The 24757-nt window shown below is 43.5% G+C and overlaps 1 protein-coding gene across 2 annotated transcripts in view; it reads left to right on the top strand.

The window, feature by feature from the left end:
• Positions 1 to 24757, top strand: part of LOC117433641 (cadherin EGF LAG seven-pass G-type receptor 2-like) — an 82535-nt gene that overhangs the window by 27901 nt on the left and 29877 nt on the right. For both annotated transcript variants that reach the window (XM_059004774.1, XM_059004773.1), the window contains exons 2-5: positions 6108 to 6743; positions 15940 to 16162; positions 22167 to 22282; positions 22738 to 22826. In XM_059004774.1, the coding sequence (XP_058860757.1) occupies positions 6108 to 6743; positions 15940 to 16162; positions 22167 to 22282; positions 22738 to 22826 (1064 nt within the window). The remainder of the gene's footprint in view (positions 1 to 6107; positions 6744 to 15939; positions 16163 to 22166; positions 22283 to 22737; positions 22827 to 24757) is intronic.

Below are 24757 nucleotides of genomic sequence, written 5' to 3'. Positions count from 1 at the left end.
CCATGTTAGCTGTGTATCGAGCTTCAAACAGAATGGAACACGTTCAGAGCTCCGTGTTAGCTGCAGCACAATTAGGTTGATTTTTAATATATTGTTTTGCTTTTCATTATTTCCACGCTCAGTCAATCCACATCAGTGCTGCTAAAGGGCCTGTGACGTGTACAGTATTTATGTCAGGGCAGTGGTGATGAGCTTCTCGAGCTCTGGAAGGCTGTGAATGAATGAACAAGCCCCTGAAATTATTAACTTTCTCAGTAATTTGTATAAAAATAATTTGTTTCAGCCCACTGGCTTGTGAAATGGTGCTGTCATCTGAATTGAAATGTAGCAGTTTTTTTAGGACTCAAGCCATGGCCTGTAGCCTTAGGTACACAACTCTTGTGTGTTTATGTGTAACAAGAGCCAAGTATAGTTCATTTTTTCCAAGTGTAGACTGTCTTATTTTTTGTTGTAACTTTGTCTCGACACGCATGTATAGAATGTATAGAAAAATGAAAAAAAATGTCTGGACATCTTTCCTGACTGCTAGATCTACAGAGTTGAATTCTTGTGAACATGATTAAAGAGGAAGACGCCGTTTTGTCTGAAATTTTTGTCTGTATGTGTCAAATACAAAGCTGTTACCCTATTAACCTTTTTACAATGAGTTTGTTTTCTCCCTTGATATCCTGCATGCCTTCTAGTTCTTGTTCCCCCATAGATTGTTGAGGTTTATATATTTGGGTCTTAGTGTTTATGATTGTATTTACATTTAAATATAATTTATATCGTGGGGGTCTTGTCCCAGTAGCTATCCTGTGGTATCACTTGAGTTTGGGACTCCCTGCTTAGTCTCCAGCACCTTGGCGGTCTCTTCTCCTGTCACAAGAACTGACTGACCAGACCAAACTTGGCCTGCTTGGTTCCTTGTGAGATCAGAGGAGAACTCAGAGCAAGGTCGGGGGTGCTGAGAGAGATGGGATCTCTCTCATTCAGGACAGCAATGGGCGGGCTGCAGCCAATACCCCAGTGTCGCTGGAAGATGGACTGTGCCAGTCTCCCCCTCCAGGCATGGTTTGACCCTCTGACCTTGTGACTTAGTTCCTGCTGTGATATCTAATGAGGCACTTGCAAAAAACAGAAAAAACCCTAGTTACCTGCTTCTGCTGGAATCCAGCAACATTGGATCAAACTCTTAATGAAGCCACTTCTGTGGGGTAATATGGGGTCTATCTTATTGGAAGGTAATATACAGATATTCATAATCTCTAAATGAAGTCACTTCTGTGGGGGTAATGTGGGGTCTATCTTATTGGAAGATAATATACAGATATTCATAATCTCTTAATGAAGTCACTTCTGTGGGGGTAATGTGGGGGTCTATCTTATTGGAAGATAATATACAGATATTCATAATCTCTTAATGAAGTCACTTCTGTGGGGGTAATGTGGGGGTCTATCTTATTGGAAGATAATATACAGATATTCATAATCTCTTAATGAAGTCCCTTCTGTGGGGGTAATGGGGGGGTCTATCTTATTGGAAGATAATATACAGATATTCATAATCTCTTAATGAAGTCACTTCTGTGGGGGCAATGTGGGGGTCTATCTTTTTGTGCGAAACACACAGATGCTCCAATTCGCTGTGCCTGTATCTTGGGTAACCTCATTAGTGTATCTAGTACTGCAGACTCTAACAGATTTTGACATTAAGAAATGTAATGAGGATTCTTGTCTTCTCATTAGCAGTCACCCCTCCTCCACCACTCCACCAAATGCCGTTATCTCTATTGTTCTGTGGTTTTTATTTGTTCATTTTTCGAAGTTTACTTTGGCAAACGGATTCATGTTTCTGCTTCAATGTTTAATTGCGTCGTCTCCAGTCTTTAAGAGAACATACTGCAGCTCTTGTATGTTTTTCTTTTTTTAAGTCAGGAATTTCTTTTTTCATAATATATCATGATATAATCGTTTTCAGTTTTCTTTGCGTTTTCTTGAAGCAATTCTACTGAAGTATTGAGACAGGGTATCAAGCTGTGTTCCCCTGTGTTTATCTGTCTTCAAACTGAGCCTAGCAGTAGTGAGAAAGGGTTTAAATGTACTTTACAGGGATGCTATCAGTGCAGTTGCCCAGGAGATGGGTTAATACCCCCACACACATCTGGATGAGACTGGGGCGAGCTACAATAGGATCAGGGCTGAGCCCCTTGTCTACCAGGGACTCTGGAGCGAATTGCTGTGTGGTGGCGGCAGCAGTTTCATTTCAAACCCCCTTTAAACACATGAGCCAGATTGTTGATTCTGTTAATCCGGCCATCTAGTGTGTAATTAGCTGCTGCTGAGAACAATGGCATTAGCAGGGAGAAAGGGAAAGGGAAAAGCCTGGTCTGAGTCCCCCGGGGCAGGCAGAGGAAGGAAGGGCCTGCTGCTTGAGGTGGGATTCCCTGGGAAGGGTTCTGGGGAGCAGTTGGTCATTCATTCCTAGTAGGGATTGCTTTGTAGCTTGTTGTGATGAAGGCGTTCACACACAAGAATTCCATTACACAGAATCTCTCAGCTGTGCATTTCAGGTAAAACTATAAGAAGCGAAGGGGTTGATTTTTGAACAGCCTATAACCTTTCAGGATAAGTAATACTGCATTGTTTCTTTCTGTTTCTACCTCCAGCAACAGTACAAGCATGGTGTTAAGATGCCCAGTGTTTTACAGTTGCATTACAGCTCGGATCAGTGAGGAAGGGCGTGCCTTGCTACTGAAACGGCTGTTAATATAAAGGGCACACACAGTAGATTGTTACTGTGGAATTCCATTCGAACATGATGACAACCTGCTAATGTTCCTAATCTCCAGCTGGCGCCCTGAATGGGATGCACTGAATTCCAGATACAGTGGCCCATGTGGGTTCAGGTTTAGGGCTTTCACAAGCAAGAGAACAGTGAGCATACCAAACCACAAAGTGATGGGAATTGCATGGAAAAAATAAACCTAGCTACCTTATGACCTGGCATTCAGGGATATATTTACCTTTCTGATCAGCAGGACTCTTTGGAGGGAGGATGCAGGTGTGCCGACCTTGAAAGTGAAATATTTTATCAAGCACAATGCGGACCCTGTATTTTATACCTGCAATTTGATGCCAGATGCAATGCCAACACGGATTTGCCTGCTTTACTCTCTGATGCTGAATGTACCCCGTGTTCTACTGTACTTTACTAATTAGCAATCCCTCTTTTAATGGGGATTGAAATGAACACAAACTCAAGCCTTGGTTAGAGTCATAGCCTTTCCTTTACATTGTGCTGTTTCTAGCAGAATGGCCCAGTGTTTGGAGCTGCTGACTTGTGTAATTTTGGTTTGTAGTTCATTGTGTGCAATGTATAATAAAAGATTTTCCTATAACGCGATTGCCGCAGGACCTTAAACAAAGAACAGGATTGTTAGTGGCAAGAGGCTGGGACAGCTTGGTTTATTAAATATGTTAATGACGACTGTCAGTCCTGAACAAACACAAGGAACATGCTGATTTTTCCCAGAACCAAGAATATACGCCTGGCTGACGAGCTGAAACCTGGGCTCACGTTTCCTGCTTGTAACAACAGGAATCATTGATAGAGACAATTGGTATCTGTTATCTTCTCTTATCTGGAAACCTTTGCAAATCGGTTGTTATTTCCTGTTGGTGATTTGTAAATCAGTGGACGGGAGCTTGGCCTGAAAAGCAACACTTGTTTTAAATTAACAAGAAGTCGTGGGATAGTTTAATGTTGGATATGTACGCTGTACTTACTGAATAGGCAATAAGCAGCTTATTGATACCCACGTATGGGTCCACCCTAAGGGGGTGATGCAAGTATAGGCGCAGTGCAAATAACTGCAGATGCAAAATTCAAATTGCATTGTGGCCAGGCAATTATTTTGCACTGCGCCCTATGTAAGCTTAAGAGCAATGCAAATTACTCAACATGCACAAATAATGATCCGCAATTATGATAATGAGGGTCTCAATGAGCGCATCGGTCTATTTAGCGTCAGCACTTGCAGAGTTAGGAGTACAGAGAGCAGTAGACGCTGTGGAGTGGAGTGAGGAAAATACAAAGCAAAAAAAATACATCGGAGGAAGGGCAGCAAAATCCTCTTGCTGCACGTAAAAGAAAATAAAAATGTTCTGAGAAGGAGCTGAGAGTCCTTATGGCTGAGGTCACTCAGCATGAAACAGAGTTGTTTGAAAAAGCCTCAGCCAACATCAGTTATGTGAGTATCCTTAGGAAATAATATGTATTGACCTGCCCTTTTCAGCATGACACCCAGAAATGTGCCCAGCACTCTGGAAAATGTGGATTGGGCTATACCAGACATTCCAGCTGTGGTCTGAAAGGAACCAGAGGCTAAGCAGTGCAGAGAACACAGCACTGTCACATGTGCAGGGGTAGCGGTCTCTAGATTGACGCTGGGGTCTAGCTCATCCCTCAATTCAGCTATTCAGTCTAGGATGACCTGCAGAGTGAGACGATAACGCTTTAGCACCGCATCCTTCGGCATCCCAAACAAAGTGACCCTGGGATTGAATATGCAGGGTCTTCTTCGTCTTGCCCTTCTCCTCCGAATGTGTTCCTGCCTCTCCTCAACAAGAGCCACAGCAGCCATCCTGAAGCCAGTGACAGGTATCTGCAGGTGTGTGCTTTTATACAGTGCTTAGTTACTCGCTTCTGCAATGGTTTGCACCTTGTAAGAAGAGGTGTAAAGTTTCTAGAGGGTCAGCAATTGCCTAAGTGCAAGGCAAAAAAGTCTTACATCACATTATAATGTTTGCACCCGCTTAGTATCCAGATCCCGCCCAATTCTATGCTCTTTTCTTCATTTGAATGCGTTTCAATATAATTAATAAATTAGTGATGGCAAAGTGCAAATTTAATAGCTGGTGCAGAATGCCTGGTAAACACCATTCTTTACATACGTCGCATTTTTAGCGACCGGTAAAATCAGACTTAATGGCAGCTAAACACGATTTACGGCAGCATTATGGGGGTTTTGCACCCACAAGCCTCTTTGCGCGTATCCTTACATCACCCCCTAAATATACAAAAATACAGACTGATGCAGAATTGGTGTAGTGAGACATGGTTGAATGATGCCCATAAATCACAGATCACAGAGTATTTGCTTTTCATTCTTGCAGTGCAGTAACAGTGCCATAGAAATGGGGTGTTCCTTTTTCAATACAAGTACTGCAGTGCACCCAAAGCATTGCACTTCTTTACAAAGTGAAAAATGTTGTGCTTTGTGTGGAATTGGCAATGCAGTTGGAGTGATATTGATATTGCAATTGGAAACTACAGAGCACTTTAAAAATCCATTATTTTATCCCAAGTGTAGTGCAGTTTTTATGCAGTGCTGTCTCTGTGTGTATGTGGATTACTTGTGGACCGGGTCTGGTGTAGACTAGAGCACTGCGCTGTGATGAGGAAGCTTGGGGGCTACAAACAGGCTGCTGCTTAGCGAATTAATGTGCCAGCAAAAGACAAGGCTGTTGCAGTTGGGGGGGTGTGCTTGTTGGTTAGGGTTCGGAACTTGGCTGTGGTTCATTGTTGGCCTGGCTTCCCCTCACACAGGCTCTTGTGTCATTTCAATGGTGGCTGAAGTGTTCCAACGTGGAGTTCCAACCCTGTGTTGCTACAATGGGGTCCCTGCAATCAGCCAGCCAGCCACATGTAAGGGGGAAAGCTGAGCAGCGGCTCCAATCACGGTGCTCAAAATATTCTTCATGAGCAAAGACAAGAGGATCTTGAGATGATCAATCCTGTGTAGTGAAATGAATGAGACCCGAGTGTGGGGCGTCCAGTCTGCTTCAGTGAGTGGGAGGTGCTAGCGCCAGTGCTTGTACACATTCAGTGTTGTTCCAGTTTCAGTTCACAGTCTATTGCACGTAAGCGCCTCTTAGCCCTACTGAGCTCATTTGAGTGCGAGGTTTGCAATCCTTCAGACAGCCAGACTCTCTATTCACGTGTGCCAGTTTGGCTTTGGGTTGTATTACTTCCTCAAGTTTCATAAAAAGAAATTATAGTGTTTTTCTGCTTTTTTTGAGTTTGAATGTTGAATAAATAACCCATTGAATCTCTCTCTTTGTAGATGGGGTGCACAGTGTGACGGCTCAGTGCACACTGCAGGTCACCATCATCACGGACGAGATGCTCTCCAGCAGCATCACCCTGAGGCTGGCCCACATGTCCCAGGAGCGCTTCCTGTCCCCGCTGCTGCGGCTCTTCCTGGAGGGCATGGCGACGGTGCTCTCCGCCAGCAAGGAGGACGTCATCGTCTTCAACATCCAGAACGACACGGACGTGAGCGCCAGCATTCTGAACGTCAGCCTGTCCGTCCTGCTGCCCGGCAGCGGTGGCCAGTTCTTCAGCTCCGAGGACCTGCAGGAGAGGATCTACCTGAACCGCAGCCTCCTGGCCTCCATCTCCACCCAGCGCGTGCTGCCCTTCGACGACAACATCTGCCTGCGCGAGCCCTGCGAGAACTACATGAAGTGCGTCTCCGTGCTCAAGTTCGACAGCCTGGCCCCCTTCATCACCTCCGACACCATCCTCTTCCGACCCATCCACCCCATCAACGGGCTGCGCTGCCGCTGCCCCGCCGGCTTCACCGGGGATTACTGCGAGACCGAGGTGAACCTGTGCTACTGGAACCCATGCCGGAATGGGGGCCTGTGCCGCAGCCGGGAGGGCGGCTTCACCTGCGAGTGCCCGGAAGAGTTCACAGGTAGGTGCTGCGGCTCTGTGTTTCACACTGTGTTGGGTGTTCAGGCGATGTTATCTTGTGTTTGTTATAGCATTAACAATAATTGTACAATGGTTGCCAATAGCAGAGTGAAACTTGTACTATAACCAATGTAAACCCTTAAGCAGGGCTGTAGTCACAGCATACAGTAGCAAGGTGTGCCAGACTGGATGTATTGTTAATGTTAAGCTTCCCAGACTGGTGGTGTGATGGAGGGGACTTTTTAATCATGTAAGTGAATATAATAAGGTCTTTCACTTTCCGGAAACCAAACAAACCAGACACACTGGATAGTCGCTGCTGAGTCACTGCAGGCTTTAAGCTCTTAGCTTTGATACACCTGAACTCGGGCGCTAAACCAGCCTGTTCTCTTGTACAGACTGTCTCCAGCTTGGGAATTGCGTGCTCAATGCTTTCACACTGTTGAAGTGCTGAACTGGGCTCTAGATAAACAGGCCTTGTTATTACGGAATGACAGATAAGAAGCACGGATTATCGTCCTGTTGGTGCAGAATCAATTTCAACAGCTATGCAGTGATGTCATCATCCTTTAATCTGATAGGCAATGCCTCTGTGTTCTCTGGATATTCAGAGGGAATGTAATATAAACTGCAGTTCTGCTACCCTTGTGCAGAAAGTGGTTGATTGCAATGCATTCTTTACAGTTCTGCACAGTAGTGCTGTTGGTTTTTAGACGGGTTGCATTTGCAATGGGGAGGATTGACAGCACCAGTTGACCTGGTTTAGGTGGGGCAGGGTAACGTGATGCTACATGTTGCATGATCGAAGGCAATCATCTAAATTAGTCCATCGCTGTTTGCAGACGGAGGTGCTCAGCTGCAGCGGTCCCCTTTTTATCTGCCTGTGTTGAATCCTTTCCTTAAACAGCTACTTCTCATTCATACACTGTAACAATAGTATACTGAGTGGCCTGGAAAAATGAAAGCTTGTGTGTATAAGCAGTAAGCAACAAGGAAACAGTAAAGCGCTGGTGAGGAGAACAGTGCAGATCAGCGCTGTGTACTAATATTCCTGTTAGGGTTAGAGTCATTCTGGTAACAGACAGAGAGTCGGGGAAAACACATTCCAGACACACCCTCGCAGTCTGCTGTCATCCTCTCTTTCTCTTTCTCTAACTGTTGTAATGAGCTACAGTATTAGGTAATGATAGCTGGCGACGGTCCCCAGATGGGTATTTTTAATTAGCACGGATTGTTAATTGAGCATGGACATGGTGCATTCAACCACTGAATACAGCAAGATTGAACGCACTGCATGCTTTCCACTCCAGTTGAGTTTGAAATGAACGATGATGTGGTTCATTGATCAAGGAGCAGCGCAATGCATGTTAACCTGAGTGGCTTCGATATAGAAACATGGTGTTTTGCATCATATTGTAAGCTATAGCTGCACTGAACATGTCCCCTCTGTGCAGTGAAGCCTCCTGATGAATGTTTGTTGGCAGGACATGGCAAATTATGTTTTGGCCTTCTCTGTACTGGATTTGCCCCATTAGCTGCGTTAGGCACATTAGTGGGTTTTCATTCATAAGGCATTTATTTGGGTCTGGCTATATGCCTCACAAAGTGTCATTTAATGGCTGTAGTAATTGGACAGAGCTGCTTGGTCATTGCCCCTGTCTGTATTTTCTCCAGTCACTTGGTGCTGTTGTTGATTAGTCAGGGATTTAATTACCAGTGCACTGCCTTCCACTGAATAGCGCTTCACTCTTTACCATGAGCTTGTAGTTTATTCCACCTCTGCCAGATACTGTAATTAAGATTGCAGTTATGCTGAAAGATGCTTTGGTAGCACATGGCTAGGAAAGCACAAAGATTAGATTTTCCCAAGGCCACCGGGTGGCACTGTATGTTTAGATAAAATCTCAGTCAAAGAAACTGCAGTTGGTTAGTTAGTTTTATATATATATATATATATATATATATATATATATATATATATATATACAGTCCACACTCAGATATCCGACCCTATAACATTTTGACTTCAGTGACGGTTATACGCGTGTGACGCATATCTGATTATTTCATTTTGGCCCGTTCCAACCCTTGTCCGTTTTTCAGGGAACACAAAAAAGATACAATATCAAAAATACATATCTGAACGGACTGTGTTTTAAAATAAGTAGGCTTCCATTTAGATGTACTGTATTGGTTTTAGTATAGTACTATATTTTCAACAGAAGTAGAATTTTAATTCAGAACGATATGATTCTGAAAATATCACTTGCCAAAAACTAAAGAGACGATACTTTTAAATCTGGTACATATTGTAGCGGTATGTAAAATTTCCCATTAATGACCAACAGCAAAATAAAATCTGAATGTTATTTAAAAGAAAATGGAGGAAACGCTGTGTAACTGCACAATACAAGACAGACTGATTTGGCATTAGAGAGAATTAAAAAAAAAAAAAAAAAAAATTGCAGGCTGTGATGGATATTCAGATAAATTGTAACATTGAAGAGATGGGCTTTGTATCAGAAAATTGGTGACGGAGTCGGAAATCGCTTGTGACGGGTAAGGGCATTAATTTGTTATGTATATATAATGGGGATTGATTTTATTCTTAATACGAGGGTGGTAAAACGTGACTGACGTGTAACGGATATCCGAGTGCTAACTGTATATGTGTGTGTGTGTGTGTGTATATATATATATATATATATATATATATATATATGTATGTATATAAATAATTAAATTATTTATAAATACTTTTATTCCATAGACCATCTGTGCATCTCTTAACTTTCTTGGAATAGCTGTATCTTCTGAACTTTGGAATACGCTTAGTAAGAAAGACTCTTCTGGGTGTGATCTTTGAGCTGTGCACTGCATGCTTGAGTGCACCAGTGGTCTGAAGCTATTCCCTGTCTCTGTAATCTGTGATCCTCCCTAACTCTCTTGAAGTCATGCGGATCAGCGCTGGCCCCGGACTGACAATGCGTCATCTCAGATCTCCACAGAGCGCACACTGAATACAGTGCTGTCCCGCTTCACAGCTGAGCCCTGCTGTGTCTCTCAAAACCACCGGGCCAGAAAATCGAGCAGAAGGCTGGAAAATCCTGGGCTGGGAATCACTGGCAGGAATAAACCGACTCCCACTCTGTGTGTACAGTAAATGCGCATTGGAGAACACTCAGGGTTTAGGGTACAAGGCTGTGTATTCTCAACTGAGAAAACCTTTGCAAGTTTGTGTGTTGTCAATACCTACGGCCTGTACTGAGCATTCACTCTATTTATCACATACAACTATTTTCCCCCAAGCTATAGAGAATCGAATCCTGCTTGAAGTATACATAACAACGTGGCCAGCCAGAATCTGAAAAACGTGCTAACAAAAGCTAGACTCTTGTGTGTGCTGATGCTGATCCACACTGAACACATGATGGGATGAGATAAAGGCTGTTCAGTGACACCCATGCTATAGATGAGGTTACAATTAGTCAACAAGTGTGCTATTGGTGTCAACCTGATATCATGATGTCATGTGGCGGAACCCGTCTTCAATTCAAAAGGACCCTCAAGCAGTGATGGATGGTCACTTCGCAGTGGGTGGGTTTTAATTCCTCCAGCAGGTTTTTTTGTTGCTTGAGGTGTCGTGTTGCAGGTACATTGCGAGAAGCATCCTGATTATCTGTTATGATGTACAGTGAAACCTGAATTAAGCGCCAGTCTTCAAAGAGGCTGAGAATGTGTGTCGCGGCTCTTTAAAGTAGCATCTCTCTAATTCTCCAGGGTCCAGAACCAAGGGACCATTGGTTCCAGTGGCTGTAAATGCAGGCTGTACTTTATGATACACTGTTCTGGCTTTGTGTACTGTTTCTTGGTGGCTGTGTTGGGGAGGTATCAAGTAAATACGGCAGCTGCTTTACAGTCTGTGGAAAAAGAAAGCAAGCCTTTTTGATGACTCACACACACACACTGGTAGTTTATTGTACCATTCTTCATGCTGAGGTGTGGCTATGGGTATTTAATTACAGATCTGGGGTTATTATTCTCCATCGCTTTTTAATGGTTTGCTAACTAGATTGTTTCGCTACTGAAATGAGAAAGCACGTTCACTGCTGCACATTGAGTTAAGACTTTGCATGTGGTTCAGACTGTGAGTATTCAGGGGAATGAGAATGCCTCCTCTCTGCACAGTGTATTTTCAATACCATATGTATTCTTTTACAAGCCATCTAGAAATGGAATGGGAACTGAAAAGTGTTCCAGCGGTTTCAGTCCAGTTTTGGACGCCACAAAACCATCAACAAAACTGACACAGCAGGGTTAGGAGGCATGGAGACTGAGCTGCCATCTTGTACGCCTAATACCAGGGAGAGCCGAGCCCCTTCGGGCAGTGTGTGGATTGATGTCTGTCTCCAGCGCTGTCAGTCTCTCGCATGATACTCGCTACTAAAGTTCTACCCTCAGGACAAATCATATACCTCAGGCACTTCAGTTGAAATCTGACAGCTCTAATCCTTCACGACGGGAATTAATAAACGTAGAATGTAAGGGTACTGCATGTGGGTGCCCGCGTCTGCATTCTTCATTGAAGCTGCCTGGCTGAACCAGCCTGATCATGTGCTGTGCAGGGCTGTCAAGTCCTAAACCATTGTTTGCTTGAACAATCTTTTCTATACAAACTGCTCTTTGAAATACCTACAGCCTGTTTTAACAGATACTTGTTCTTACCAGACAGTAAGATTTTATTTGTATTTGTTCCTGAGTGACGGAAGCACCTCGAATAAGCAAAGACAAATGTCCTTGTGGTGACCATTGAGCTCAGTAAAGTACACTTGGGTGTAGAAGTCAAGTAGTACTGTACAACAGGTCTAGTATTGTTGTAGTGCTGTGTATAAGTCACCACCTCTCAGTGATCTGTGTCATTGTTGTGGTGATGGAGTGTGAGGCCATGCATCTCCTCTGTTTTCCTGCTCAGATTTGCAGTGATCTGTGTCATTGTGGTGATGGAGTCACAGACCACGCATCTCCTCTCTTTTCCTGCTCAGATTTGTTGCACAGTGTGATTGTTGAGGAGCCTCTTGGGGGTCCAGGCTGCTGCTGCTGCTGCTGTTGTTCAAGTGGAGATGAAAATAGCTTTTTAACCTGCTGTCCTGTGTCATCCTGGGGGGACTGGAGGAAAAGGATGACTCTTAAAGGAACTTTGACTCATTCTTTTGAAGGCAACATTTTTTTTTTATTCTCTTGCAGTTTTTAGGTATTGAAATGCTCTTTTAAACAGAATAACATGGCTACATCAGAACAATTTAATACATCCATCTTAAAGGGGAATTGATTTTAGCCACAATGTTTAAGTGATTTTATTTGATTTGTTTCTTGGATGCTTGACCCCTGACCCCCACCCCTCTCCAGCATCACTGGGTGTTGCAGTATTTCAGTGAATTTACATAGAGTGCCCAGCAGATGTAATTGAGGGTTGACGACTTGCATGAAGTGAAACGCCATCTTTATCCATTTCTGTTCATTAGCCGTTAACAAGTACTGGAGTCACCCATTGTTGCAGTGACTAACATGTAATTACTGTATTCCCTTCACATCGTGAGGGCTCTGCTAACACTGTTATACTGTGCTTCCATGACTCCGCTCAGCCCAGCCAGGCAGGTAACTGACTCTGGGGAGGGGAGGGGATGACGATGAGGGATTTGGGTTTCCAATGACAGTGTTGACAATACTGGCGTCTAGGGAATCCTGCCTTTTGAAAACGGATGAAGAAATAAAGAAAATGAATCCTCTGTTCCACTGGGTGGATTACATGTTATTAAGCACATTTTTGGGAGTCCTTCTTGGTTCCAGGAGATAGGCTCAGCAGATGAATTGAAAAAGGGAGGGAAATGAAGGGATGTGTGCGGAAACAATGGCTGGTCTGGCAGCCTTGATGATGTTAGTGCAGCTATAATTCGGTATTCATGGCTGCTGAGTGGAGCAGTGGTGTGTTGTTCTGTGTGTTTAAAAGGGGTTACTTCCTGCACATTGGTAGTTTGAGGTGCAGTTCTGCTCTTTTAATGTGTTGATACAGCAGCAGATGACCAGATCCACTTATTCTGTATGTGGAATACAGCCTGAAGTCTGGCATTAAGAAAGCGTGTAAATATTTGAAGTGAGCCTGTTGCTTGATGTCGTGTTTATTTGCAATACTGAGGGCGAATTGAAAACGAGTCTCCGCCTGATTGAGTATTCATGCATATAAATCTTGCTGCATGCATTTTTTATACTCCAGGATTTTGTCTCATTTATATATACATAGGAATCAGTAATGTGTTTTTTTGTTTTACAGCTTCGATACATAATCCAGCAACTCCGTAAGCGGTTGTAGCTAGAGTTGCATACACAGCGCAGTTCATCTATGCAAATTTGCAGATGAAAACCCTAACATCTTATTCACACAAACAAACAGACAGACAGGACTCTATTTCCCTAGCCAAGGGACATGTGCTTGTATTCGATTAACAACTTAGCTCCAAAACAATGCAGTTTACCTGCAATGGCTATTTGCATGGATGAAATCATGCAAGCTGACATTGTAAAGTTTATTGTGGCAGGGCTGTAATGAGGTATGACATTTATTTCACTCTTGAGCAGTGACCTTTTGAACTCCCCTCTGCGGTAAGCTATTGCGTCATTCAGAATCCTCGGAAGCTCCGGAATAGAGACAACCTCTGCATTGGATTACAATTCTACTGCTCATGGTTCTAATCCAAATCCACTCTCTCCAAAGGGCACAACCTAAGTCTTAAACAGCTGTTGTTCCAGCTGATCTTGTTACTGTAGCTGAACAAAGACAGAAGACGACTCACTCATTTTGAATAGCCTGTGGTCGCCATTTAGAAGGCTTGTTGAAATCACATGCTCAGACTTCCAATTAATCAGGTTATTCTACTAAATGCACTGTGTGTCATCTAATTATAAATCCTGCTTCCCATGTGTGCATGAAAGAGGAGTGTTGCATTAATGAACCCCCCAGGTCATAGAGATTGAACCCTTTATCCACCAGCACAGAGCACAAACCTTTGAGTCTGTATAGTCTTGTAAATAAATATGGGGAAGCTTGCCATACTTATGTTCTGCACATGTATATTTTATATGTATATAAAAACAAAACATGCATGTGCATAAATTTTATTAAGCCACACAGTTTAAGTGTTGAGGTCTGAAGCTCAGATGTGGGTTCACTGATCTGCATCGGAAAGTTAAAGCCGCCTAATTGTGGATGTGTGTGTTTGTAATTTAATGAGGTGATATAAAGGGATCCTGAAAGTGCACTTCTCGATAGCAGACTGAGGGGTCCTTTTATCACCTCGTATCAGACACCTCACATATTGTTTCCACAATGTGGATGAACATTTGGAATTAACATAACAAATTACATCTGAATTTGATCAGCCTTTCAGTTCTGTATGTTATGTAAAGACTGTAATCCTGCTTGAGGTCTCTTGTACCCCCCCTTTCTTTGGGGGGAGGAGGCCATTGTTATTGTTAGCACTGGGCTTGTGCCGGACAGGGTATCAGTGTTGTGTTTCCATGACAACCACAGCAGGTCACAGGACCAGTGAGCAGGCTGAAATAGTACTTCTGCATTTAATAGTACTTCTGCATCCTCTGGGGATCACACTGCCCCAGCAGAGCGGCGGTTTCATTACCAGGCTGAACGAGATCGATACTGAAATATGTGTCTCAGCTCTTCTTCTCTCCAGCGGTGCGTAACCCAGGCAATGTCTCTCTCTCTCTCTCTCTCTCTCTCTCTCTCTCTCTCTGACACACACACGCACACACACACACACACACACACACTCTGACACCTTGCAGAATAAAACATTCAGTGTAAATGAGGATGAATGAAGGTAAATATCTGGAATTAATGTGTCTCTCCTCGTGAAATACAATCTCAGTAACTACAGTGTTTGCTAGAGGTGCAGCTTTCCTTATTCCTGTTCAGTGGTGCAGCATGTGCTAAAAGGCTAATGCCAAGTTACCCCCCAAATACCTAAGATTCCTAGATAGATGATATCAACACCTAGACCAGTTAGTGTTTAATAGAGTACGGTTTTAGATGGAACTCCTGAAGCAATCGTAAGAAGTGTAAACATAATGAACCCCTTAACGACTGCACTTCCACAGAGTATCGCAACAGGGGTGTTTTGGTATGTCCAGGTTTCCTCATGTATGCATGCAATGGAAACCCTTCTTTGTATAGTGTGGAAAATCCATTACTGAAACAGTGAAAGGAAACGGTTTGCTGTCCTGGTACCCGGGTGAAATCTGCTTTCCGTACATCGCAGCATGTATTTATTTTCTGTTACATCAATGCTTACTTAATGCATTATAATGGAGCCATTCTAAACACAGCACAGTAGGTGGCTTTCTGCTACTGGCAACGTTTCCATTCCAGTGTTTATCTGAGCTGTTAAGTCTGCTGCAGAAAAGCATTGATAATGGAGCAGTTGTGTGCAATCTTGGACTGGTAGAAAAGCATTGATACTTGTATTAATTTCTCTTTAGTATTGAAATTGCTAGTAATAAAAAACAGATACTTTGTTTTTCATTGGATTGATATTTGTGTGTTTATTTAATTATTTAAAACTGGTTGCACCAGCCTGGGAATAATCTCTTCAGTTGAAACTGGCGTACTGGTATAACTGGTTTATTGGAGAATCCAGTGTAGGATAGCAGATTACAAACATGATTACATCTCACAATCCTCCCCCCAGCACATTTACCAACAGCCGATCAATAAGTCTCCTGCTTTTCAGTTACAAGCATTGGTAATAAATATGCATTTCAGTATGTATTTCAAGATGGATTTCCAATTGAGGGACAATGTGTGTGTCTGCCAAAAGCGTACAAGTTGATCAACACATGCTTTATAAGCTAATAAAGATAAAATGAATCATTATTGAACTGGAGTAGAACAGTTCTGAACCCTGACTGTGTAATAACCCCAAGACTGAAGTTCACACTGACTGTGTGTGTGCATATTGTAGGTCCAATAACCCCTGAATGTAAAGACCACACTTTAGATTTGTCATTAGAACTAGTATAAGCAGCTTTGACTAAGAGTTCCCTCTTCAGTGCTGCCCAGCCTGACTCTCTCTCTCTCTCTCTCTCTCTCTCTCTCTCTCTCTCTCTCTCTCTCTCTGGTTCTCCAGGTGATCAGTGTGAGTTGAGCTCCCGATTGGGCCGCTGCGCCCCGGGGGTCTGCAAGAACGGCGGCACCTGCGTCAACCTGCTGGTGGGCGGCTTCAAGTGTGACTGCCCGCCCGGGGATTACGAGAAGCCGTACTGCGAGATGACAACGCGAGGCTTCCCTGCCCTGTCCTTCATCACATTCAAGGGACTGCGCCAGCGCTTCCACTTCTCCATCTCCCTCTCGTGAGTACCCTGCCCTGTCCCCCTAGCAGGTACACACAGCAGAGCAGACAGAGTGCCTGTAGCATTGCGCAGGAAGAGTAAACAATCCCTTTGAAACAGTACTGCATTAACTGCAGGAATGCTGCATAAATACTGCATTGTCTTTGTCACACCCCTCATGGGGGTGACACGTTCTGTACTTGATTTACATCAGGGGCAGGCTATGGGGGTGACATGTTCTGTACTTGATTTACATCAGGGTCATAGGGGTGACATGTTCAGGTTTTTCTGCTATATTTACTCTTCATATCAGCAGCCCTGTGGTACATGAATGGGTTCACCAGGTCATCCTCTGACCCTTCACACCTGCTGCTTGTTATTTCAGTTTCACAGTGAACAGGGTCTCGTTTCTTTTATGTTACTTCCTCCATTCCTGGTGAGTTGTGCAACCAGCATTCCACCACTCCCATCAAATGATCTGGAGTTCACACGTGGCAGACAGACAGCCACTGTTTTGGCCACACATACAGTAAGGCAGTCAGTCTCCACTATTATTATTATTATTATTATTATTATTATTATTATTATTATTTATTTCTAAGCAGACGCCCTTATCCAGGGCGACTTACAATTGTTACAAGATATCACATTATACATTATACAGATATCACATTATTTTTACATACAATTACCCATTTATACAGTTGGGTTTTTACTGGAGCAATCTAGGTAAAGTACCTTGCTCAAGGGTACAACAGCAGTGTCCCCCACTGGGGATTGAACCCACAACCCTCCGGTCAAGAGTCCAGAGCCCTAACCACTACTCCACACTGCTGCCCTTATTAGCCATGTATTAGCTTCAATACATGGATGCAAGAGTGGCGATTCAGAGAGGGTCTCATAGCATTCTATAACTGTTGGAGTCAGCAGCCTTAGAACCGTCCTAATATCTAAATGCTGTGCCTGGAGCTATTGTAAAATCAGTTAATGCATTTAGTGGAAATGTTTGTCTAGGCTTAGAATCAGAATGAATCATCAATGAACAGTAACAGAGCGTGACGTAAGAGTTAATCATTGTTGACTTATACCTGCTCCCTTGGTGTATATAGTCAGACCTTTTCTTTTCATAGACTGTGACCATTTTATCACTGTCTTCTTGTGTTTTTTCCCCAGTGGTATAAGCTGACAGCAGTGGTTTGTAGGATCCATTAAAACTCTTTTCGTATACAGGAACATTTAAAAATGAGGCCCCCTTTTGTTAAATTAAATAAGTAACTTTTGTTTGAAACTATTTAGGTCACATGACTTGGCTTGTTATTTGAAGGCATTGCTGTACAAAAGTAAAGGCAGCGCTTGTAATCTCTGCTGTATAATTCGTGAGGGGTAACAACAACTCAAAGAGGTTCAGTGCATAGTAACTGCTTAGCTGAAGCCTCCCCATTCGACCAAACCAGGCTCTGGTTAGCAGTTGAGGTTAATGAATAAGTCATCTGTACAGGAAAGACTGACACGTGACTAACTGAGAAGAAATGCACTTTGCTTGCTCACACAGCGGGCTACCTGAGAGCTGTGTACGCATGCACAGACAGTCCAGGTCAGTAGTGTTGCTTGAGTGACACTTGAATTGCACACTGCTAGTTCTACACAGATAACTCAGCAGACCTTGTGTCAATAATTCATGTTTTACCACTAATGCTGAGGGAGCAGTTCCATTCTCTTTCCCTGTGAACCAAGGACGACTTTGTTTTTCTAACCTTTCGGTCAGGGAAAGGTAAACATTCTTAGCGTTTTTATTTTTGAAGGGAAAGTACAAGCTCACAAAGCCCAGTGTGTATCAGGAACCAGTCTTCGACAGTTTGGAAACACCCATGATTGGTCTGTCATGTCTGCCTGGCTTTCAAAAAGTAATGTGCAGCTACTCGCTGAAACTAAACGTTAAATATACAGTATACTGTCTGGATCAGGAAAGGGGACAGCGGGTAAACACTTTGGCTTGAAATCTCGAGATTTGAAAGGACTGAAAGATCAGGTAGTAGTGCATTTCAGTGATGAGAGACTGACACACATGTGAAAAGGCTGCAGCACCAGATTTAGTGTTTGGGGAGCGGTAGCGCTATCTCCTCTACGTGCCTCAGAGCAACACGTTTATTTTCTAATAACTGTTTAAATCACCAGTACAGGAGGGGTGGCCCGGTTTCTAGACTGGGTCAAAGGATGTGCCTGATCTTCTAACCAGAAACAAGAGCCCGATCCTACATGGCTACATGCGTTCATGTACAGCATTGTGACAGGATAGCGCTGTGGGCCTAGGAGTTACTGTCAGGGAAGGAGACTCCGACACAGGGAAGCTGCAGTGTAAGTGCTAAAGAGCACTTCGATAAACAAAAATAACACAAACAAAAGGGCACAAGGGCCAAAAAAAAAGGTTTAACAAAACACAGACTGGGCATTCGCCTTCACTGAACACAGACAAAAAATATACAAATATAGCACAAGACAGATTCAAAAACTCACCAACTCCTCTCTCCCTAATGGAGGCCTGGGCTATCCTTTTATAGAATGTGGCTGCTCCCAATCAGCACCAGTTATTCTATTAAGGAGCAGCCACATTCTTACATGTTTTTGGCAGGGACAGAAATAACCCCATCCCTGCCAACCAAACCACCAAAACACAAACCATTATTTACAGGCAGAACTCTCGCTCTGCCACAAGCATGTACTGGGATAGCCTTTACATTACTGATCACTAATAGCATGACGCTTACAGTAATCTTAAACTACTACAGGGATCTTAAGAGAATTTGTTTTCAAAAGCTTTCAGAAATACTACCCACCAAATTACTACACAACACCAAGTACTGAGCTTTTTAATCTGCATCGGATCTTTCTGGTTTTAAGTTATTGCAAGTTATTTCACGGTACCCTTTCGTAATTGGAGATGAGTGGTATTGTTGATCTATCATGGGCTACTGAACATTTCACCCCATCAACTGAAATATTAGTTGTTGTTTTTTTTTGTACTGTAAACCGAGTAATCCAGTGGTAGAGACCACTCTAATCAGGAACAGTAACCGGAGAGCTGCTTCAGATCTGAATGTATCCCAGCTATGGGCACAGCTATAGTGAGGCCTGTCTGTGTAGGGTAGGGTGCTGTGTGAGCTTGGCTGCAGACAGACTGGCATTCAGACCCCATGCATTGCACTGGGATTGTCCCATAGCTTTCTTTAGAGTCGCAGCCAAGTACAGTGTATTGCACGATTGTTCAACATTAATCAGGAGAAAGACTGAACAAAACCTGGAGCAACTAGCGCTCCTTCCGAGCGATCGTGTTTCAGTTGTTTTGTTGCTCAAGTATTTGTTGATCACGTGACATGGTTTAATAAGCATCTTCCAGTTATCCAATTGAGCTGCTTGCAAATGAAAAGCTGTCACAAAGGAATGAGCTTACCCCAGATTACTGAGATGAAGTGATGTTTATGCTAATTCAATAAAAGCCTGCTGGATCCACAACGGCAATTTATTATAATTTAGTTTTCTATTTTTCTATTTCGGATTGTGTCGAAATCTTCCTGCTCTCTGATCCTGAACCACACTGCCTCACACATGGCAGACTACTTAATATTGTACTGTATTATTGAATACCTCAAATAAACATAGGTACTGCACATTTCAATTGTCGTTGAGCGTACAGGTTAAAGATTTTCTTGAACTAGATTTAGGTTTGTGCGGTTTAGTTTTTGATACCTTTTATCTTTTGAGAAGAAAGTGTTTGAGGCCAAAGACTCATGTAGAAAGAGACATTATAAAATGGCACACAGAACCACAGATTGAAATTAATTCTTTTCTCAGAAGCTGATAAGGAGCAGAGGCTGCCCGTGAACTCTGAATACTCTGAAAGCAAACCCTTGTCTAGTCCAGCAGTGCTGTGCTCTGTGGTATATATATATATATATATATATATATATATACATCAACACAATCCTTCATACCTGAGTGTGGAGGCTGTAGAGCATTTTGCAGCCTCTAATGGGTCACAATGTCATCTGTTGTCTGCACTAGCACCTTGTTTGCATAACTGACTTGTCTGCACAGCTGAAGTGGCCACACGAAATTTAACTGGCAAATCCCGGAATCGTTGAACACTCAGCCTAGCACTGCGGGTTAACAGTAATGCAGTGCAAGTCTACGAAATGTATTGCTGTACATTTACTTACAGAGATGGCATTGAGTCTGCAGTGGGCAATTGCTTTGGTTCTATTCAGACAGCTGTATGAACTATTTCCATACATGTGTATTCTACTTTAGTTTCTGGATGTTTTATATATCTGGGACACACGTGTGAAAATCTGTCCCCCAACAGGACAGAGCCGTTCTCTACCTGCATGGCCATGGCTCTCAATTGATCATGTGACAGGAACACTCCCCGCTGTCTGCAGAGGGAATGAGAACAGACAGAGAGGTGCTGGGTGTTGCTCGAGTGCCAGCAATGAAGGCATTGTTAAATACAGACTGTTAAATACAGTTTGTGTTACTGGCTTAGAGCAGAGCCCCGGAGCAAGGGAGGTGATTATCAGAGAGAGGAATGAGTTCCCTGCCAGGACCCTCTGCGAGAGCGCTGGAAAGACACACAGTGTAAGAGAGAGGAGAGAGGGAGACACAGGCAGGAGCAAGGGAGGTGATTATCAGAGAGAGGAATGAGTTCCCTGCCAGGACCCTCTGTGAGAGAGCGCTGGAGAGACAGAGGGAGGCAGGGGCAGGGGCACTGGCACCAGCACAGGCAGGGGTTTAGGATAACGTCACCCTCCCAAGCCCATGATTTAGAGAGAAATGAAATTCCAGGTTTGCTCTGCAGGAACAAACAGCGTGTTTAGTTTACTGACACACAGACGTTTGTAATAGCGGGGTATAGGTTCAACACAATGAAAGGGCGCCTGGTGAGGTTTCTTTAGCGTAGGCGGAGTAATTATTTTTCGATTTGTGAAATCTTAATTGGAACAGCAAGAAGAAATGGAAAATGGGATAAAGAGCTTTTTGAAGCATGGATCTAGTTCAGCAGATCGTGTTGCTATAACCCTGAGCTGCTGTTCCCAATGGCTTCTTGTTTGTTGGGGTTACAGCCCCTTTGCATGGCTCAGTTCAGAGTACTCTGCATCAGGCCCGTCTTCCTTTGTGGCTGTCAGGACCCAAGTCTAACAGCAGCTTGCTTCTTCCGCTTGTGTCGCGTTTCCAGCCATCTTGCACTAACTCATTTATCTAATCAAGGAAACGCTCTTAAAGTGTGCAGAAAGGCAGCCAAGGCAGAACGTCAAGAGGCTTGACTGAGAGGAACAGGAGGTGTACGAGATAGATGTGGCACTCTGACTTCTGAAGAAGGTTCGAGCCAGGAGGCAATCCCACAGCAAATGTCTATGTAAAGCAGCTGTGGCGTCCCTGTAACATAAGATGCTGTACAATAATGAGACCGTAATAGAAGGGCTCTTTCTCAGGGCATTGGAAACCTGCAGAAAACTGAGGATTACCACAAACACAAGGGTTTCGGCTTTCACAAAAACATCCTGTTTTTCATTTTGATAAATGCACCTTTTCAAAGCAGGGAATGACTGATTGCAGCTTCTTAACTTGCTTCCAGGCCAGCGCTAATCAATTTAAACGTCAAACACTATTAAGAAACTCATCCGCCAGTATGTCTGTCTTGTGTCTCGACAGTTGAACTCTGCAGTATAATACACCGGATCTTTGGATTTCGATGTCAGTATAGCTTTTTGTTTCACGTTAAATATACAGTAGGCTGCCATGTACAGGATGATTGATAGACGGCTTCATATGAAAAACATTATTACAGAACATGCTTTAATTGAGCTCCACCATCGGTCCAGCACATGGGAATTCTCAATTAAAATGAAGCAGTCACTATCATTTTTTCATCGCCCTGATCTCCCAGTGTTTTTTTTGGATAAATAAATCTAGCTCTGCTCTCTCTGTTCTGTTCTCGTTAACTGAACTCTGCTGCTTCTCCCCTTTGCAGGTTTGCCACCAAGGAGCGCAATGGCTTGCTGCTCTATAACGGGCGCTTTAATGAGAAACACGACTTCATCGCCTTGGAGATCATCAACGAGCAGATCCAGCTAACCTTCTCAGCAGGTATCAAGCACAATCCCTGCTCAGGGTGGAGTTGCGGTTTGGAAAGGCTGGAGCCGCTAACAAGCCAGCGCCAGGATGATGTTTCACTTGGATTTGCTTTTTTTGTTTTCTGATCGCACTGATTGCAGTCTGCTGTTCTGCTTCATATCCGAAAGCATTAATACGTAGTCTGATGTGTTTATGAACTACAGCATATTGTATGAACACATCTCTATACTGGTTTGTAGTGTCTGGAGTGTCTTATTTCTTTAATTCCACTGTGTTGATCTATTGAAATAAAACTATAAGAAACTGGATTTGCAAGTGTTTCAGCTGATGCCTTCATCAGTGCTGTGATCTCATTAGCAGATCTGTGCATGGTATCTGAGTGTGTTATTGAAGTTCTGCATGATCTATGCATTAGTCTTGTGTTGGTACAGTAACAGTTTTGCAATTGTTGTCCTGCTCCCTCACAGGAGAGTCAACGACCAGAGTGTCTCCGTACATCCCAGGAGGGGTCAGTGATGGCCAGTGGCACGTCGTTCAGCTCCAGTACTACAACAAGGTCAGTGAAGCAGAGCTTCATTCTCACTTCATGTCTGTGATCTGGGACTCGAACACTGCACAGCTCAACAGGTACTCCACATGTTCCCATATTGAAGTACAGTCCTGGTCTTGTTCTGGCTTTGAAAACTGAAGCCTTTAAATTATGTCTAGCTTTGAATTATTTTCTTATTTAACAAATAAAATAATAGTGCACACTTGCGAGGGTTAAGATTAAACAGTTAAAAAGCTGACACACAATCTGCGTTCCCATCCTGAGTCAAGACGGGGGCCCCAGCAGTATCAGCCCTTCAGGACTCTGCATGTGGTCTGGAAGCAGTAAAGACGGGTGCCCCAGCAGTATCAGCCCTTCAGGACTCTGCATGTGGTCTGGAAGCAGTAAAGACAGGAGCCCCAGCAGTATCAGCCCTTCAGGACTCTACATGTGGTCTGGAAGCAGTAAAGACAGGTGCCCCAGCAGTATCAGCCCTTCAGGACTCTGCATGTGGTCTGGAAGCAGTAAAGACAGGTGCCCCAGCAGTATCAGTCCTTCAGGCTGTGTGGTTCTGGAAGCGTTGCTGGGCTCTTACCCCTCCAAGATGCACTGGACACCTGACCGCTGCAAGATTTTTACTCATCACCTTTTTTGACATCTGGCCAGCCTGTCGACAAGATGCATATTTCAACAATGTCTCTCCTCTGGCTCTTGAGGTTTTTAATTATTTCTGTCACAACAGCTGTCTTGAAGACAAAACAGACACAAGCAGCTGAGGACAGAGCCGCCAGGGGACAGCGTTGTGAGCTGAAATGTCTGTCGTCACGTCATTCCCCTTGTGAATATCCGTTCAGTTTGAAGCTGCAAGGTCCCACACTACAATATAATTCCCTTGTGTTTACTGCTGTCCGTTCTCCTACAGTGTAGCCTGGTATAGAATCTCCGCTTCCATTGGCTACTGCTGATTCTGCCCTTGCACTCTATGATTCTTTAGCAGTGACCTGGTTTGTACTCTGTTCAGTGCTCAAGGTGGCTGCATGAAAGATGCCACAATTCTATATACTGCACAACAGCACACTGGAAATTCCCTTGGCTTTTTATGAAGCTATTGTTGCCTGTATCAGAAGTGAAGCAATGAGAGTCGGCACCTCCAAGGGGTTCCTGCTAATTAAACGGCTCTGTAACTGATAGTGATTGATTGCTTTGTGAATCATGGTGTGTTTCAGCCAAAATGACATTGATACGGCTCATTTTTATGGCTGTATGCAATTAAGAGACTGGTTTAGAGTCTCTCTTGTGTAGTGATGCCGTAGCAGACTGCTCTCTCGCAGACAGTCTTGCTGTCAAACACAGCAAACAGCAGAGAACTATCCTGTACAGTTCAGGAAGACAGGAACCCCTGGGGTTGGAATTAGAAGAGAAATGCAGCTTGCAGCAAATTGAAAACTAGACGAAACACGGACTGTTTCACCATCATCCAAGGGTATAATCTCTAAACGGGTTCATTAGTCCAAATGCTTTGTTCTCTTCAGCTTAAAGACACCATTTCAAGAAATGAATTGGGTGGGGCTGAAGGAATGGAAAGCAAAGTATAAATCGTGCTAATGGTTGTGTGACAGCTTTAATGGTTCAGCTGGAGGCTGTAGGAGACCTCACCTGAGATGATGCGAATGGCTGTGAAGCTGCTGTTCTGACTTGTCAGATGTGAGTGAGACAATCAAAACTAATGAACACGATTTAATATGGAAACCTGATAAGCTGTTCTGAGCAGAGCATGACAATGCAGCTTGTGACTGTCTCTGGGGCATTCTTCTGTGGTGTTGATTTTTTAAATTCCCTGATGTTTATAGAGTTGACAGCCACACAGCAAAACTGCCTTAATTTATTTTTATTACGGACATGCAAAGTCTCTTTTATAATAGGAAGCCACTAAAATATATTGCACATTCCACCTGCTA

The sequence above is a fragment of the Acipenser ruthenus genome, chromosome 30 (genome assembly GCF_902713425.1).
Source record: "Acipenser ruthenus chromosome 30, fAciRut3.2 maternal haplotype, whole genome shotgun sequence".
Classification (NCBI taxonomy): domain Eukaryota; kingdom Metazoa; phylum Chordata; class Actinopteri; order Acipenseriformes; family Acipenseridae; genus Acipenser; species Acipenser ruthenus.
The sequence above is the reverse complement of the archived record's forward strand: the minus strand, read 5'-3'. Positions and strand labels throughout refer to the sequence as shown.